The following is a 16323-nucleotide window of genomic DNA, read 5'->3' as shown; positions in this document are numbered from 1 at the left end:
GGACTGACCCAGGAGCTGCCCCAAAAGTGCAGCTTCTAGTCTGCCCACTCTGGGCACCAGAAAGGTGCCTCCAACTGTCAGAGGCACCCCATCCTGTCCAGAGAGCTTTCACAAAAGTAACTGGAAGGGCTCTTTAACTCAGACGTTACAAAGCGAGCTAACTATCAGTATCTGTCTAAACTCATGCTAAAGGATAAGGCCACACAACTAAGAAGCACAACTAGAACAAACTACTGACACTACAGGCATAAATACACCAGATGGGGTCCTGATACACAGCCACATCCAGCACCTCAGTTTCCAACACTTCCAAGCTCTGACCCACCACAGGAGGCCCTCCCTTTTCTCAGGGCCTCCACTCCACAGTCTCCTCAGTGTCCCACACTGCCTTGCCCATGAGGCTGGCTGGGGACAGGAGGGTGGGGTTTCTTATAGCAGAAAATTAATGCCAATTACGAAGTGTCCCCGGCCTCTCAGCCTGTTAACTACTCCAATTTCAGGTTCTCGTCACTTGTTTTTCTCTAACTTGAGATGTCACCTCTTACACAGACATCAAGGAGACCTTTCTCAATCAAACTGAGCAAAACGATTGCCGCTTGTTTGGGCCATGGAAGACATCTACCCGTACCCTGTGTTCCTTGCCCTGTCTGGTGACTTCTTGAGAGGCAAGGGGGAAGAGAGGATTCTGATCTGATTTGGAGGAAAAGGCAGCTCCCAGTAGAGTATGATCTACAAAAAGGACAGCTCCTACCCCACCCCATTCCCCTCAGCACTACCAGCCAGAGCCCAGAACATCGCCCGGGCAGCATCGGTCAGGAAGCCACTCTGGGCATAGGAGCCTCAGCTACACTCTGGCTATTTCTCTGCCTACTGTCATTCCATCACAGGCAGGAGGCCAGGGAGGGACGCACCAGCACGGCCAGCGGATGGGATTCTGGGATGCCAAGGTGCGCCACCGTCTTCTACGCCGGGAATATTTTATTCTGCCGAGTTAATGTAATATAAAGGAAATATTGCCATAGATCTGAAATGATCAAGATCTTCAATCATCGAAAACAAAAACAATTATATTCAGTATACTCAGTAATTCTGGAGAGCATGTTAATATATTTTCATGAAGACTTTTAACGAGCTGAAACAAAAAAGGATTTCCTGGTCTACTGCTACCTGTATCCTGCGGTGTGACAGATGGTTTTTTGTGTGGCCTCTCTAACCATGGTCTTGTAACTCTCACCCAGGTGATTGGGCAGGACTGTGTGATAGGGTAATTGTGGCTCACCAAAGGAACTGGTCAGTTTTGCCATCCTGCTGGGCTTGCAATGAGCCACCCCAGAGGCAGGAAAGAGAAAAGTCCACCACCACCAAAGGTAAGACCCACAGGAGATGGCGTAGTGCGCTTCCCAGCCTGTGGAGCAAGAAATCTGAGTGTGTTTGGGCAGAGACTGAAGGCTAGGGAGAAGCCTATGCCTGACTCATGAATTTGGGACTTGCCAGCCTCCACCATGTGAACCATTTCCTTTATATGGTTCATGATGTTGCAGCAAATTAGGGGACCCAAGACAGGCGGGAGAGAACTGAGGGGAGAGGGGACAGTTGATGTTAGAGATGATGGAGTGGTACCAGAGCTGGGAAAAGTTGGACATTTGGGACATCTTTAACCTCCGCCTCATAGGAACCAGCTCTGTGCTGATCCTTATAAAAGAAATTATTTGTTTATATCTCAACCCCTGAATGGTCTGCTTAATGAGTTTCCCTGGGCTTCTACACATTTTGTATTATACTCAAGTAACCACACATATTCACCAAGAGCAAAACCTCAGCATGTGCGCCTGCAGCAGGAACACCTCAACTGAGGGGTCCAATGGGATCATGAGGAATCCGTCAGAATCCCAAAGACTCTCTCAGAAGAATGCATCCAGTTTCAGACACTGTTGGATCAGGTTTGCAAAGACACACTTAAGTGAAACGAGGGTCAAAGCAGGCCAAGTGTGTTGATCACGTGGGACTCATATAGCCCAAGTGTTCCCTGAAACTGCTCTCCTCCCCCACCCAGCCCCTTTGTCAACTTCCTATCAACTCATTAAAAATCGTTCCTGAGCACCTCCTGGGCTCGCCCTGGGGGGACAGGAACAGGCAGCAAATAAAAGGTCCAACAAACTGCACTGGTGCTCAGAGAACTTGCAATTTAGTAAAATGACTAGAGAGCTGTAAGGCAGGATACAGTGCAAGCAGTACCAAACGACTGGAGAGGAAAGGAGGTGACTTTCTGTTGAGAAGATCAAGAACAACTTCACAGGAAAGGCAGCAAGAGACAGGCCTTAAAGAATGGGTGAGGTTTCAGTGGGTGAGGGTGGGGGGAGGGATTCCAGGAGAGACAGAAGGGGCAGAGGCAATAAAAACACCTGTGGCTAAAATTCACTGGCTCATGCTTTACTGCCTTGTTGTTTTTAATCCCCACAACAACCCTACCAGATGGTTATTATGCCCACTCTGCCAGTGAGGACACTGTCGTTCAGACAGGTAAAAGTAACTCGACCAAGATCACACAGTCAATACATAGCGGAATGAGATTTAAAGGCAAAATTTTGTACACTCATTAACAACCTGTGATATGCAAACGATACAACCTTGTTTGCTGAAAGTGAAGAGGGCTTGAAGCACTTACCGATGAAAATCAAAGACTACAGCCTTTAATAATGGATTGCACCTCAACAAAAAAGAAAACAAAAATCCTCACAACTAGACCAATAAGCAACATGATGATAAATGGAGAAAATACTGACGTTGTTAAGGATTTCATTTTACTTGGATCCATAATCAATGCCCATGGAAGCAGCAGTCAAGAAATCAGACTGGGCAAATCTGCTGCAAAAGACCTCTTTTTAAAGTGTTAAAAAGCAAAGATGTCACTTTGAGGACTAGGGTGCACCTGATCCAAGCCATGGTATTTTCAATCACCTCATATATATGCGAAAGCTGGACAATGAACAAGGGAGACCAAAGAAGAATTGATGCCTTTGAATTATGGTGTTGGCTGAGAATACTGAATATACCACGGACTGCCAGAAGAACAAACAAGTCTGTCTTGGAAGAAGTACAGCCAGAATGCTCCTTAGGAGCGAGGATGTCGAGACTTTGTCTCACTGCTTTGGACATGTTATCAGGAAGGGCCAATCCCTGGAGAAGGATGTATCATGCTTGGTCAAGTAGAGGATCAGCAAAAAAGAGGAAGGCCTTCAAGGAGATGGACTGACACAGTAGCTGCAAAAATGGGCTGAGGCATAACAATGACTGTAAGGACGGCGCAGGACTGGGCAATGTATTTTTTTGTTGTACATAGTGTTGCTATGAGTCAGTACCGACTCAAAGGCACCTAACAACAAACAACATTTTCTGCACCTAAATCTGCTCCTTCCACTACAGCAGAATGCTTTCAAAAGTGCAACAGGCCTATGGTTGATAGGTGGACTTTGGGCTATGGGGGTACAAAGCGGAAGAAAAGGTCTGCTTAAAAAAAAGAAAGAGGCTCTTTCTCTGGAGCCATACATAGTTACTCATTATTTGTTGAGTCCCTAAGAAAGGTAGGAGGCAGGTCTAACTGGGGCAGCTAATCAGAGGTTTTGAATGTGGACTTGATTCTGTAGGCAGTTGTTGAATAGGCTACTGACAATCAGTGCAGTGCTTTTAGAAAGATCATTCTGGAAGCAATGGAAGAATGTATTAGAGGGAGGGAGGCTAAAAGCAGGCCACTGCAGCTCAGCAGTTAGCAAAAAGGCCACAGGTTGCGGGACAGGGTCACAAAGAACAAGAGAGGTTCAGCCTTAACTCTTGTCAAGGAGGTTCCAGCTGCCGTCGAGTCAACGCTGACTCACGGTGACCCCACGTGTGTCTGAGCAGAACTGTGCTACTTAGGGTTTTCAATGGCTGATTTTTCATAAGTAGATCTCCAGGCCTTTCTTCCAAGGTAACTCTGGGTGAACTCAAACCTCCAACCTCTTGGTTAGCAGCCGAGTGTGTTAACCGTGTGCACTACCCAGTGAGCTGAGACGGTAGCCCCCAAGTAAAATCTGCACTGAGATCGAGATAAATGAAGGGGAAGAAACAAGAACTGCTTCTAAGAGGATCCTGAATCAGCTTCAGCAAATAAAGTAAATACAGGAAGCGACCACACGAAGAGAAAATGGGATACGCTACAATGGAATTATGGACCTGGCACTCCAGAGCTGTCGAGGCTGTCTCCACCCCAGCTGTTGCCAGCGTTCACTCTCTTCCCGCCTGCTGTACACGCTCCCTGGGATCCCAGGGCCAGTCGGTGGCTGACCTGTCAAATTTGACTGCTGGAATAAAAATGGAAAGGCCGAGTGGCAGCCATAACATGGAATTTCCTTGTTTTTATTAGTTTAAGGCTCTTAAAGAGTAACTTTTACATTGGGGAAAACTTCTCAAATATGTACTACTTGAAACTTAGATCCAGTTACCTCTCACATGTTTTCAATCATCCTGCTTGCCAATTTTACAAGTTATCAAAAGACATTTGTGGTTTAAAGCAGGGGAGTGGGCTCCCTCGGAGTACATCTGCCGTTCCCGCGGTGACATCACTCCACTGGATCCCGGACCTGCCTGCTGCCAGAGAGCCTGATGGGGCCCAGTCTGAGGGCTACAGGGTCTTGACAGGTAGGCTGGGCAGAGGCAGCAAGGCAGTTTATTTCCAAATACTGGGGCTACGGTAGCACCTGGGTATGGACTGACTTCTTTTTCTTTTTTTTTTTTTTACAAAAACTATTGCTAAAAATCTACCTTTTTGCATTATTGTTGCCACTTAAATTTTGAGTCCAGGAACACATGTTTCTCTCTTTTTTTTAAATAATTTTTATAGAGCTTTAAGTGAACGTTTACAAATCAAGTCAGTGTGTCACATATAAGCTTATATACACCTTACTCCATACTCCCACTTGCTCTCCCCCTAATGAGTCAGCCCTTCCAGTCTCTCCTTTCGTGACAATTTTGCCAGTTTCTAACCCTCTCTACCCTCCTATCTCCCCTCCAGACAGGAGATGCCAACACAGTCTCAAGTGTCCACCTGATACAAGTAGCTCACTCTTCATCAGCATCTCTCTCCAACCCATTGTCCAGTCCCTTCCAACACATGTTTCTCTTGAAATACACACAATTAAGCAAAACCTGAAGACCACCACACTGGAAATAAATTTGGGTACTCAATTTTGGGAAACCCTGGTGGTACAGTGGTTAAGAGCTATGGCTGCTAACCAAAAGGTTGGCAGGTCGAATCCACCAGGCGCTCCTTGGAAACTCTATCGGGCAATTCTACTCTGTCCTACAGGATCGCTATGAGTTGGAATCAACTTGATGACAACGGGTTTACTCAATTTTGGATTCCTACAACTGAACGTATGAAGATTTGGGGAACAAGAACATGGACTAGTCATGTTACAGGCTGGTGTTATTCAATGCTGAAGCTGGACATGAAAATATGAAACTGTTTACTACAGTCCACATCATGATACTCAAACCAGCAAAAATAAGATGGCCTAATTTATTCTTCGCTGTTAGAAATTGTCTAATTAAGTGAAGAATTTCTAAATTCTTAAAAAATTAAAAAAAAAAAATAGCCCCTTGTTCTTTTCTTGCTACATTACATTAACCTGAAATACCACGGGATGTGCAACTACGAGCTTGCTAATATCAAATTATGTCAAACCCTGCTGTCACTGGGAAGACAGAGATGGGCAGAGGTAGCTTGGAACCTCATTAAAAACCAAATGAAACACACTTCCTGTTTCGCATGTGTCCTCAATAGGACTTGATAGAATTTCAGAGGAGGGTCTAATAAAACTAGAGGCAAACTGGGTAGGCCAACTGAGAGGAGGCTGCCCTTTCAAGATGGTAGCGCGTGTGATGTTACTACCTTTCAAAGCAAGCTCGGAGGACACCAGAGAGGCCAGTTTCCCACCTTATTCTTCATATGGACTGACAGCTCGCCTTAACAGCCCCCACAGGACAACACCTGTAAGTATGATATTGACTGCTCATAAAAGATTGTTGGGAGTGGGTAACACCTAAAGGTCTCTGAATTTCTGGTATGAATATGGACCTTGCCCGTAAATACAAGAAAGGCAAACACACCCTCTAAGATTAAAAACTTTGTATTTAGTTCATTAGGGACAGGCTCCAAACTTCCAGCATAAAAACTTATTTTTAATTGAGCTAATTTTTCCATGTGAAACCCGTTAAATCCATGACTGAAGATTCATCAAGTTTCAGGCTGGAATTAATTTTAGTAACTGCTTTAAACCAAAAATATTAATAGATGTAAGCTGTGTAACTGGCCTCACTTAACACACTGTCACTGGAAAAGCTGAATTTTCACATTCCTTTCAGATAGTATAGTTTGAACTGACAAAAGAGAAGTCTGAAGTTAGTGAGTTCACAATTTCTGCTTGAGGGACAGAGCTGTTGGAGCCGGTCTTAGCAGTCTGTTTTTACACAAGCCCTTTTTACACAAAAGCTGACCGTGGTATTACCTCTGTCTTGCCCCACTCGGGGCAGGACTGTCACCACACACACCCGTTCACCTTTCAACGAATATATATTGATGACACTCCTCTTCTGTGCCAGCACTGTCCCCACGGTCCCTTGTGTTTCTCTGATACCTGGGTGACCCTTAAAGGCCTCTGAATTTCTGGTATGAATGTGCACCTCCCTCAGGAATACAAAAAGGCAAACAAATCCTCTAAAATTAAAAACTCTGTATTCAGTTCATTGAGGAGAAGGCTCCAGATTTCCAGCATAAAATTTTATTTTTAATTGAACTAATTTTTTTTCATTTGAAAACTGTTAAATCCCTTGTCCCCCCGCCCCCCTTCTCAACTTTGACCTGTCCCAAACAACCCTGATCACAGTCTGGAAAAGCTTTTGTGTGGGTGTAGCCAGAGACTGCTAACCATGGTCTGCCTTTCTGACACGTGTACCCTGCTTCATTTTACTGGGGAACACAAGGAAATCTGGCCCTGAATCCATCCCCTATTATTGTGCCACCACTTTCACCTCTACAAACAGGTAGACAAAAGTAATCACCTTTTCATGGAGAATGGTTGAAAATTCTATCTCGATGGCATTGTTTAGAGGACTTTGACTAGCTGATGACTGCACGTAGCCCCGGTCCATCTCAAGGGATTCAGGATTTCAGTGGCTCTCCCAGCCTTTCCTGCCCTGGAATTCTTTGGTAATGCAGCTTCCCATCTCCACTCTGAAGCTGGGCAGAAGCCACCTGCAGAGCAGCCACGCAGCAAAGCCACTGACAGCTCCCGGTGAAAGCATTCCTGTTAATCACAACCCCAACATCTCATTAAGTCTCTTTATTCTGCATATTATCCAAACCTGGCAGCCCAAACGCCATCTCCTGTCCTCAGAGAGAAGCCAGTGTCCCCAGCCAGGCTCACCCAAACTATCAGACTCAGGTACTCCAGCAGCCCTTGCTGCCATGATCCCTGTTGTGATCCCAGCACAATGTGCTATATACTGGGGGGGCCTAGTTGATGAATTCCACGTTTTCAGGGATCTGTGAATGTCCAGGAAAAGCATCTCCCCATGCAATTTCTAAAATGGCCAGCAACTGAGGAGCCTGGGGAACCTAGTGTGGCTCCAGCGGGGACCAATACCTGGCGCGTGAGGCTCAGCAAGGCCAGCAGCCCTACACTCCTTTGGCCAGCCTCCTCTACACAACCACCACCCCCCCACCCACACACACACAGAAAGCATCCCAACGGAGCTGCACAGCAAAGCATAAGCTTCTGTTACGGAAACCTCGCTTCCCTTTAACAGTCAAACAAGGTGCCCCAGGGCTGCCAGGTCAAGAGACATCTCCGTAAGCATCAAAGAGCGTAAACGGCTGCCATCTCAGACAGCACCACCCCGCCATGTGATTTATTCCGTTAGAATCTTACTTAAGATGGACACTAAACATGCCAGCCCTACAGGACAGAGTAGAACTGCCCCCACAGGGTGTTCAAGGCTGTAATCTTTACAGAAGCAGACTGCCACATCTTTCTCCCGTGGAGCGGCTGGTGGGTTTGAACCACAGACCTTTCAATGAGTAGCTGAGTGCTTAAACACTATGCTACCAGGGCCCCTAAACATGCCATTACTTATGAATCCGAGGGGCTGCAAAAGTTCGAAAACTGCTCTGCACTTGATAATGCAATGCCAAAGCACTTCCCTTCTTTAAAACACGGCCCATAATTCAGATTTCGGTGGAATTCTTGTCACACCTCGCATAACTTTCCGAGGAATTACAATAATGCTATACTTGTTAGTGAATTTAAATTTAAAAAGAACCATACAAGCCCCAAATAAGACATTTTCCTACCTGGCAACTTCACCATGGGGCTGAGACGCCAGTACCTGCGCAAACGCCTAACTCTGCAGAGACATGGCCCAAACAGCAGCATGGACTTCAGAGCTAAGGACTTGTCACTTATTTACAACATCTCCAAAGCATTTTAGATTCTAACTTGAATATGTATTTCACACAGTACCAAAACTTTTAAATATCCACAAGAAGATTTCATTTTTATAGGCAATAAACATTAAATCTAAAGGACTGGAACATAAAAAAGTGTTTTAATACCATATAAATCACCTTTCCCTAGACAGACTAAATCTCCGAAGGTTTTAAGGACTGCAATATAAATTTTTATGGCAAATTATCTACATAGAAATTATCTGCATGAGATGCACTTTCACTTCTCCTTCTCATTTACATAGTGCTGACGATCTTTTCAATCACGACAGCCAATCCAATTTGGGAAACGAAACCTATAGGAGAAATACAAGAGCTCAAGCTTAGACGGAGAATGTCCCTTTCTGCCTGCCCATCATCTTCACTGACGCAACTAGGTCTGTCCATTTTTCTGTATCAGAGTCTTAGGCAAATCTACAGCCCAAAAGGGGTATTACTGCTCAAACAGTGACAGGAAGACTGCAGAAGGTGGGTGCCTGGCCGTGTACAAAACACACTTCTTATTAAGCTTCTCTTGATTCCAAAAAAAATAACGAAACCCATTGCCGTGGAGTCGATTCCGACTCATAGCGGCCCTATAGGACAGAGTAGAACTGCCCCATAGGGTTCCAACTGCCAACCTTTTGGCTAGCAGCTGAGCTCCTAACCACTGCGCCACCAGGGAGCCAGCTAGATTCCACAGCCCTGGAGTTGGTGTTTGGACACTTGGTCCCAAGAACGTTTGTTTTACAAGGCAGATACAGTAGATTAAAATTTAAAAGGAAATCCCAATAAGAGTACAAATTAGTACTGTCCTATCAGAAAGCAAAATATGATAATGTTATCAACAAACATCGTATTAGTACGCTGTAAAATTTACAACCCCCCCAAAAAAACAAGGACAATATTTCCTCTCCGAGTTATTTCCTAGTAATAGAACAAGAAAAACTAGCCAAACATGCCTGTTTTTCAGGCCTGCTATTAATCTTATCCAGCTGTCTGAAGGAGGAAAAAGAGAAAGGGTTTCTGGAAATGTTCTCCCTATTGGTTTTATCCATATAATAAATATTAAAGTTAATTCTTTGTGCCTTTCAACTAGGGCCTTTCAATTAGGCCCTTTAATGGACTAAAAATTTAAATACAGCTCTCATTTTCTTTAAATTAAAGAAAATTAAACAATTAAACAAAAAAAGGTCTATTATCACAAAATTCTGCACAAAAATGGCAAGAAAATAAGTATTTTGGCAAAGGGGGACCAATTGGAACTGATTCTAACTTAGATGTACAAGCATTAACAGCAAACTGATAGGAAGGCAAAGGACATTTTGACAATGATTTTCAATTAAACAGTCCGGTTCTGGCGAAATAAAAATCTATGTAGATTTGTAGGCTGTGTATAACATAGTAATGATGAGCCCGTTTCCTCCGGCTCATTACAAAATTTTCTTGTTGAAGTGGCAATTTCTGTCCTGGATGTCTAAATGAGGGTAATTAGAAGCCCACAATAAGTTTTGAAAAACTGAACAACCAGAAGACATTCTGGAATATGGTGCCAGAAACACTCTGTTTTGCAAATGAAGGAGGTAACATTTTCTCTCCAGATTAAAAGACACTTGATGCCAACTAACAGCAGCTTGTGTAATCTTATTTAAAATGTGTTAAAGCATTACACCACTTCACCAAATGGGAGAAAAAGGAACACTACTCAACCTAAAATTAAAACAATCTGACCAACAAATTGCTTCTAGATGCAGTTTTCTCAAGAAGTCCAGCTGTCCTCAGCTTGCCACCAGTCAGCTCCTAAGCCAGGAGAGGTACAGAACGCGGAGAAACTCTCAGTTGAGACACAAAAGAGATGCTCCCGAGATCAGATTCATTCAAACAAGCATATGCTGAGCCCCCTCAGACAAGCCAATTTGTGAGGATAAAAAGCTAAAACGGGCACCACCCCTACCTACACGGAATTTCCTGTCTAACAGTGTATGGGAAACAAAATATTGTAACCCAGATGAAGAAAATTAACAACAGCAAAGTCTAAAGAAAATTGATTTTAACATTTACTGACACTATGCAGTGGAGGAGATGATGAAAATGATGGCATTCTCCATTGAGAAATTCACCTCAATTTGTTGGAAGAAAAGAATCACAAGTTCTTTGAATTTAGGGGAGAAAATAAAAACAAACAATTGCCTCAAAACTAATATCTGAATCCTAAAAAAAAAACAGACACCAAACCCACTGTTGTCAAGTCGATTCCTACTCATAGCAACCCCACAGGACAGAGGAGAACTACCCTATCGGGTTTCCAAGGCTGTAAACCTTGATGGAAGCCAGCTGCCACATTGTTCTCCCATGGAGAGGCTGGTTGGTTCCAACTGCCGACCTTTTGGTTCACAGCCAAGCACTTTTACCACTGCGCCACCAGGGCTCCTTATCTGAACCCTACTGCCCTGAACTGGGAATTCAAATACCACTATTTCCACGAACCTTTCCTTGTTCTCTCGCCCCAGCCAGACTATCTTCTCCCTCTCCTCTATTTTGCAGCACGTGTCACATTCTGGTTGCTTTCTTCTTGACCCTACTAAACACAGTTTCTTGAGGACAGGGATTGTCTTGATCATACTGAAGTTCCCTGCAGCACCCAAGGCAGGCTAGCAGTGCTCCGCAGTCACTGAGTGAGTCTGAGCGCTCGCTCAATGGCCCCAGGTCAGCTAGGTCCAGGCTCTGGAGCATATTGCAAACAGCCAACTTCGCCAGACGGGAGTTCCAAGTGAAATGATTAAAGAAAGCCTTTTTCATGCCTACGTCTAATAGTAAAACATCTTTGAAAACAATTACAGGATCCATAAGAATTCTAAAAGGTATCTCCACAGGAAAGTACTCAAAAATTCAATACAAAAGCCATATTTCAAAGAGAAATACAGAAATTCTGTTAAATGTTCTAACACAAGGATTAAGACATCCTACTTAAGTGTCAAAAGAAGAGTTAAAAATAAGAAGCAAGCCAACAGCCTAAACAATGTCAAACCACACTTCAGAAATAAAAAAGATCTCATGTTAGCGTGTAAAGTGAGAAGCAATAGATGGTAATAGCCACAGCCATGAAAAGGTTCAAGGTTAAGCTGTGAAATGAAGTAAATAATGATTAAATGATAGAATAAATACAACTCAGGAAACAGGAAGGTAGATTTGTGTTCTGGCAGTGAGTAAAACTACACAAGGTAGACTCAAGTTGCTATTTTTCAAACCAGCCTTTATCTATGTTTTATAAGAGATTCTCCATCGGGCCCCATGCTGACCCATGAAACCAACAACTCAAAGAAGCGTGCTTCACTCAAACCCCAAGGATAAACCTAACGTGAAGTCCTGTAAAGCACGCGCATCCTCACGCACCGCTCTGGCTGCAAGACAGTACGTACCTGGATTCTCCAGCCAGTTCCAACCCAAGGCAGGAGGAGAGAGGAGCCTTGGACTTCCATTAGCAAAGCACCCTTCCTACTGGTCTCTCTGACGCCCAAGTTCTGATGCGCCCATTTTGCTCACTGTCTGGGGTATCGGTATCTCTGGGACCGATACCCTGGCCCTTCTCTGACCAGTCCCCTTACCCCACTATGGGTTGAAGTTGCTGCTATGAGCTGAGAGATGCCCCAGTGTCCTTCATTCCTGGGATCTACGCACACCGCAGGCTTCAGGGCTCCTCATCGTGCCTGTCTGCCAAGGCACCCAATCATCCCACATTACACACCCCTGACACTAACACTAATCAGTTTGTGACCTGGGGTTCTTCCTACCATCCTTCTTCCAGTCTATCCCCACCACTGGCTTTTTCCTTTCCCCAAATCCTTGGGTAAAACCCACCACACACCAGCGGTAACAGTTCCACTAGCAGGCCAGCTGTGTCTCTGGTGCAAAGACCCTGGTACCACATCTAAAACTGTGGTGGGAAAGCTTGGATTTCCAGAAAACAGAGCAACTCCAATCATCTAGAATAAAGGAGAATTTCAGTACCCCCGCATGCAACCAGTAAAATGCTCGCATTTGCAATTGCAGAGTTTCTTCTAAGAAATTATTTCCTGAGCACTTCACATGCACTGGATGTTTTAGAAGGGGACAAAATTAGTTTATTTTTCTGAAGCCCATTTTATGAATCTTCTAAAGGTGGAAGCAAGTAAAAACCTAAGGGAGCCAACAAGGCTAGCATTAATCCAACACAAAATAATAAATGTTGGAGAGGTTATGGAGAGACTGGAACACTCGTACACTGCTGGTGGGAATGTAAAATGGTACAAGCACTTTGGAAATCAATTTGATACTTCCTTAAAAAGCTAGAAATAGAAGTATCATACAATCCAGCAATCCCACTCCTTGGAATATATCCTAGAGAAATAAGAGCCGTCACATGAATACATATATCCACACCCATGTTCACTGCAGCACTGTCCACAATAGCAAAAAGATGGAAACAACCTAGGTGCCCATCAACAGACGAATGGATAAACAAATTATGGTATACTCACACAATAGAATACTATACAATGATAAAGAACAACAATGAATCTCCAAAACATCCTATAACATGGATGAATCTGGAAGGCATTATGCTGAGTGAAATTAGTCAGTTACAAAAGGACAAATATTATATGGGACCTCTACCATAAGAACTCAAGAAAAGGTTTAAACACAGAAGAAGACATTCTTTGATGGTTACGAGGGGAGGGAGAGAGGGAGGGAGAGGGGACGAGGGGAGGGAGGGAGGGAGGGAGGGAGAGGGGAATTCACTAACTAGATAAGTAGACAAGAATTATCTTGGGTGAAGGGAAGGACAACCAACACACAGTACAGTGGAAGTCAGCATCACTGGACTAAACCAAAAGCTAAGAAGTTTCCTGGACACAACCAAACACTTTGAGGGACAGTGCAGCAGGAGCGGGGGTCTCAGGACCACGGTTTCAGGGGACATCTAGGCCAACTGGCATAACAAAATCTATTAAGGAAATGTTCTGTATCCCAATTTGGTGAGTGGCATTTGGGGTCTTAAAAGCTAGCAAGTGGCCATCTAAGATGCGTCAATTGGTCCCAACCTACCTGGAGCAATGGAGAATGAAGAACACCAAAGACACAAAGAAAACATTAGCCAAGAGATAAAAGGGGCCACATAAACTAGACTCCATCAGCGTGAGATCAGAAGAACTAGATGGTGCCCAGCTACCATCAATGACTGCCCTGACAAGGAATACAACAAAGAGTGCCTAATGGTGCAGAAGAAACGTGGAGTGCAGAACACAAATTCTAGTAAAAAGACCAGACATAATGGTTTGACTGAGATTGGAGGAACCCCAGAGGACATGGCCCCGGACTCTCTGTAAACCAAGAATTAAAACCATTCCCAAAGCCAACTCTTTAGACAAAGAATAGACTGGACTATGAGACCTAAAATGATAATCGTGAAGAGTCTGCTTCTTAGTTTAAGTAGATACATGAGACTAAGTGGGCAGCTCCTCTCTGAGGCAAGATGAGAAGACAGAAAGGGACAGGAGCTGGTTGAATGGACACAGGAAAGCCGGAGTGGAAAGGAGGAATGTGTGGTCACATTATAGGGATAACAACTAGGGTCATATAACAATGCATTTATAAATTTTTGTATGAGAAACTAACTTGAGCTATAAACTTTCACCTAAAACTGAATTAAAAAAAAAAACCCCAAAGGCTAATGTACACCTGGAGACAAAGTTGTGAGTAGGAGAAAACGGGCATGGACTAGGAGGAAGGGAATGGTTCTTTCACGAACTATCTGGAGATTCTCAGGGAAAACATGTTTTCTCTCTGAGCACCAATTTTGTAATCTGCAAAATGGAGGAGAGAGCAACTTCGTGTAGGTTTTTTATGAGGACTGATTACATTTGGCACACTTTAATGACCATCTACTATGTGCCAGATCCTGAAAAGAATGGAAGGAATGAGCCTGACACAGGCATTCATTCACTCATTTAATCAGTAGATGTTTCAGGCACTGCAGTTACCATAGTGATCACAGTGTTGGAGTTGACAGTATCAACAGGGACAATGCCAATAAACCAATGAATTTATTCAAGTATTAAAATAAATGTATTTGTAAGTAGATGAATATACCTATATGTATAAATTAATATTAATTCATTACCCAATGGAATTAAATGACATAAATGAGATATAGTACCAGGCACAAGGAAGAGGCTCAAAAAATGTTTATTGCCCTTTCTGATCCTCAATGAGCTTTATCCTAGAAATCTCTACATTCAACTTTAAACACCAGAGGGTGTCCCGACATTGGGCATATGCCCCAGAGTGAACATCAAAGTTCCCCATGATTGCTGAGTTGCACATAAACCATAAAGAGACCTAAGAAATGATAATGTACTGAGCAAAATAAAAGTCATTTTCACCACCAGAAACGGTTACAGGATTTGGCTTTTTCAACTCATGAGTACTAAGAGCAAGAAATATCTTCTGAGAACAAATTCCAGGGAGGGACCTAGCTTACTGATATGTACCACAAAGTAGCTGTGGATTCCTGCCCTGCCCACTGGCTTACTCCAGAAAGGCTCCAACAATCAAGGCCAGTGGCATCTGTGGCCTTGGGCTCCTGAACATGGTCCCAATAATCCAAAAAGTGTAGCGGGATGGAAGAATTGTTGAAAAGAGGAGTAAGATTTTGCCCATCAAGAATGCCAGCCCGCTTGAGGAGCCCCTAAAACTACTGCTGAGATAATCTTTAAGCCTTAAACCAAAAACACCCCCTAAAGTCTTCTTAAAGCCAAACAAGAGTTTATCTTAACCAGTAAAGAATGTCAGCCTTGAGCACGATGCTCTTTTAAGGTCTATATGGGATTAAATTAACAATGGCACTGGATAGGAAATTTAGCGGACAGTGAGTTTATGTTAATGGGAGAGGAACAACTAAAACTGAAGGGCCCTCTCCCTTGGGACAAAATTCACCTTCCGCTAAGGTAGCATGGAGACTTATGATAGGGTTTTCCAAATGCCCAACAGTATACGAAGGCGTGGACTGCAGGTGGCCAGTGAGCAGAATGGGGGCCTGCTTCACTTCTGCCCTATATGTAATGTTGTGTGAGTATTAAGTCAACAAAACAGTCAGTACAAAGAGCTGCGGGAAGTCCCTCCAGTAGCACACCCACCCCGCCCCGAGGGTGGCTACCCACACCTGTACTGATATCAGCAGGGACATTTGGGTCTATGGGGAGATCCAGAGAGGCCTTAGAAAGGCTCCACCTGTTATTCCTAAAGTGTCTTCTCACAGAGGCCTGGGAACCTGAAGCCAGACTACATGGGTTCGAGCTCCAGACCTGCCCTTGCTAGCATGGGCAAGTTACTTAACGGCCCTGTGCCTCACCTTCTCTCTCTGTAAAATGGAAATAGAGAAAGCACCTGCCCTATGAGCTGGTGAGGACCAACTGAGTACATGTGAAGTGCTCAGAACAGTCTCTGGCAGAGAGGAACTAGTCCGTAAGTGTAAGCCATTATTATTCCTGTAAGCCAACAGTCTCATCAGAAAGAGCCAGGCAAAATATCCTTGGAAAACATTAAAATTTATTGACTAATTCACAACATACAAAGAGGAAATAGCTGCAAGGCAATACCTGCTCTGCATTCTGGGAGCTGTGGGGGTGGGATCTGAGAAGACAGCCCTGAGCTGGGCCTTTCAGGACAAAGGGTGTAGAGGCCTGACCACAACAGCTGTGTATGGAGGTTTCCTGGAGAGATTCCTTGTATCTTTGATTTCTTCCCTCTTCCCTCTTGTCCCACAG

General features: G+C 44.0%; 1 protein-coding gene across 11 annotated transcripts in view; it reads right to left on the bottom strand.

Annotated features, from left to right (window-relative positions):
• CUX1 (cut like homeobox 1) overlaps positions 1-16323 on the bottom strand; it is a 457171-nt gene that overhangs the window by 378385 nt on the left and 62463 nt on the right. The window contains exon 1 of one of the 11 annotated variants that reach the window (XM_049903553.1): positions 7096-7710. The exons of the other annotated variants lie outside the window; for them this stretch is intronic. Within the exon in view, the coding sequence (XP_049759510.1) occupies positions 7096-7185 (90 nt within the window). The 5' untranslated portion in view covers positions 7186-7710. Of the gene's footprint in view, positions 1-7095; positions 7711-16323 lie in introns of those variants that run through there. 11 annotated transcript variants of the gene reach the window in all.

Source organism: Elephas maximus, chromosome 12 (genome assembly GCF_024166365.1).
Source record: "Elephas maximus indicus isolate mEleMax1 chromosome 12, mEleMax1 primary haplotype, whole genome shotgun sequence".
NCBI lineage: Eukaryota > Metazoa > Chordata > Mammalia > Proboscidea > Elephantidae > Elephas > Elephas maximus.
Note: the sequence above shows the minus strand (reverse complement) of the source record. Positions and strands in the feature narration are given on the sequence as shown.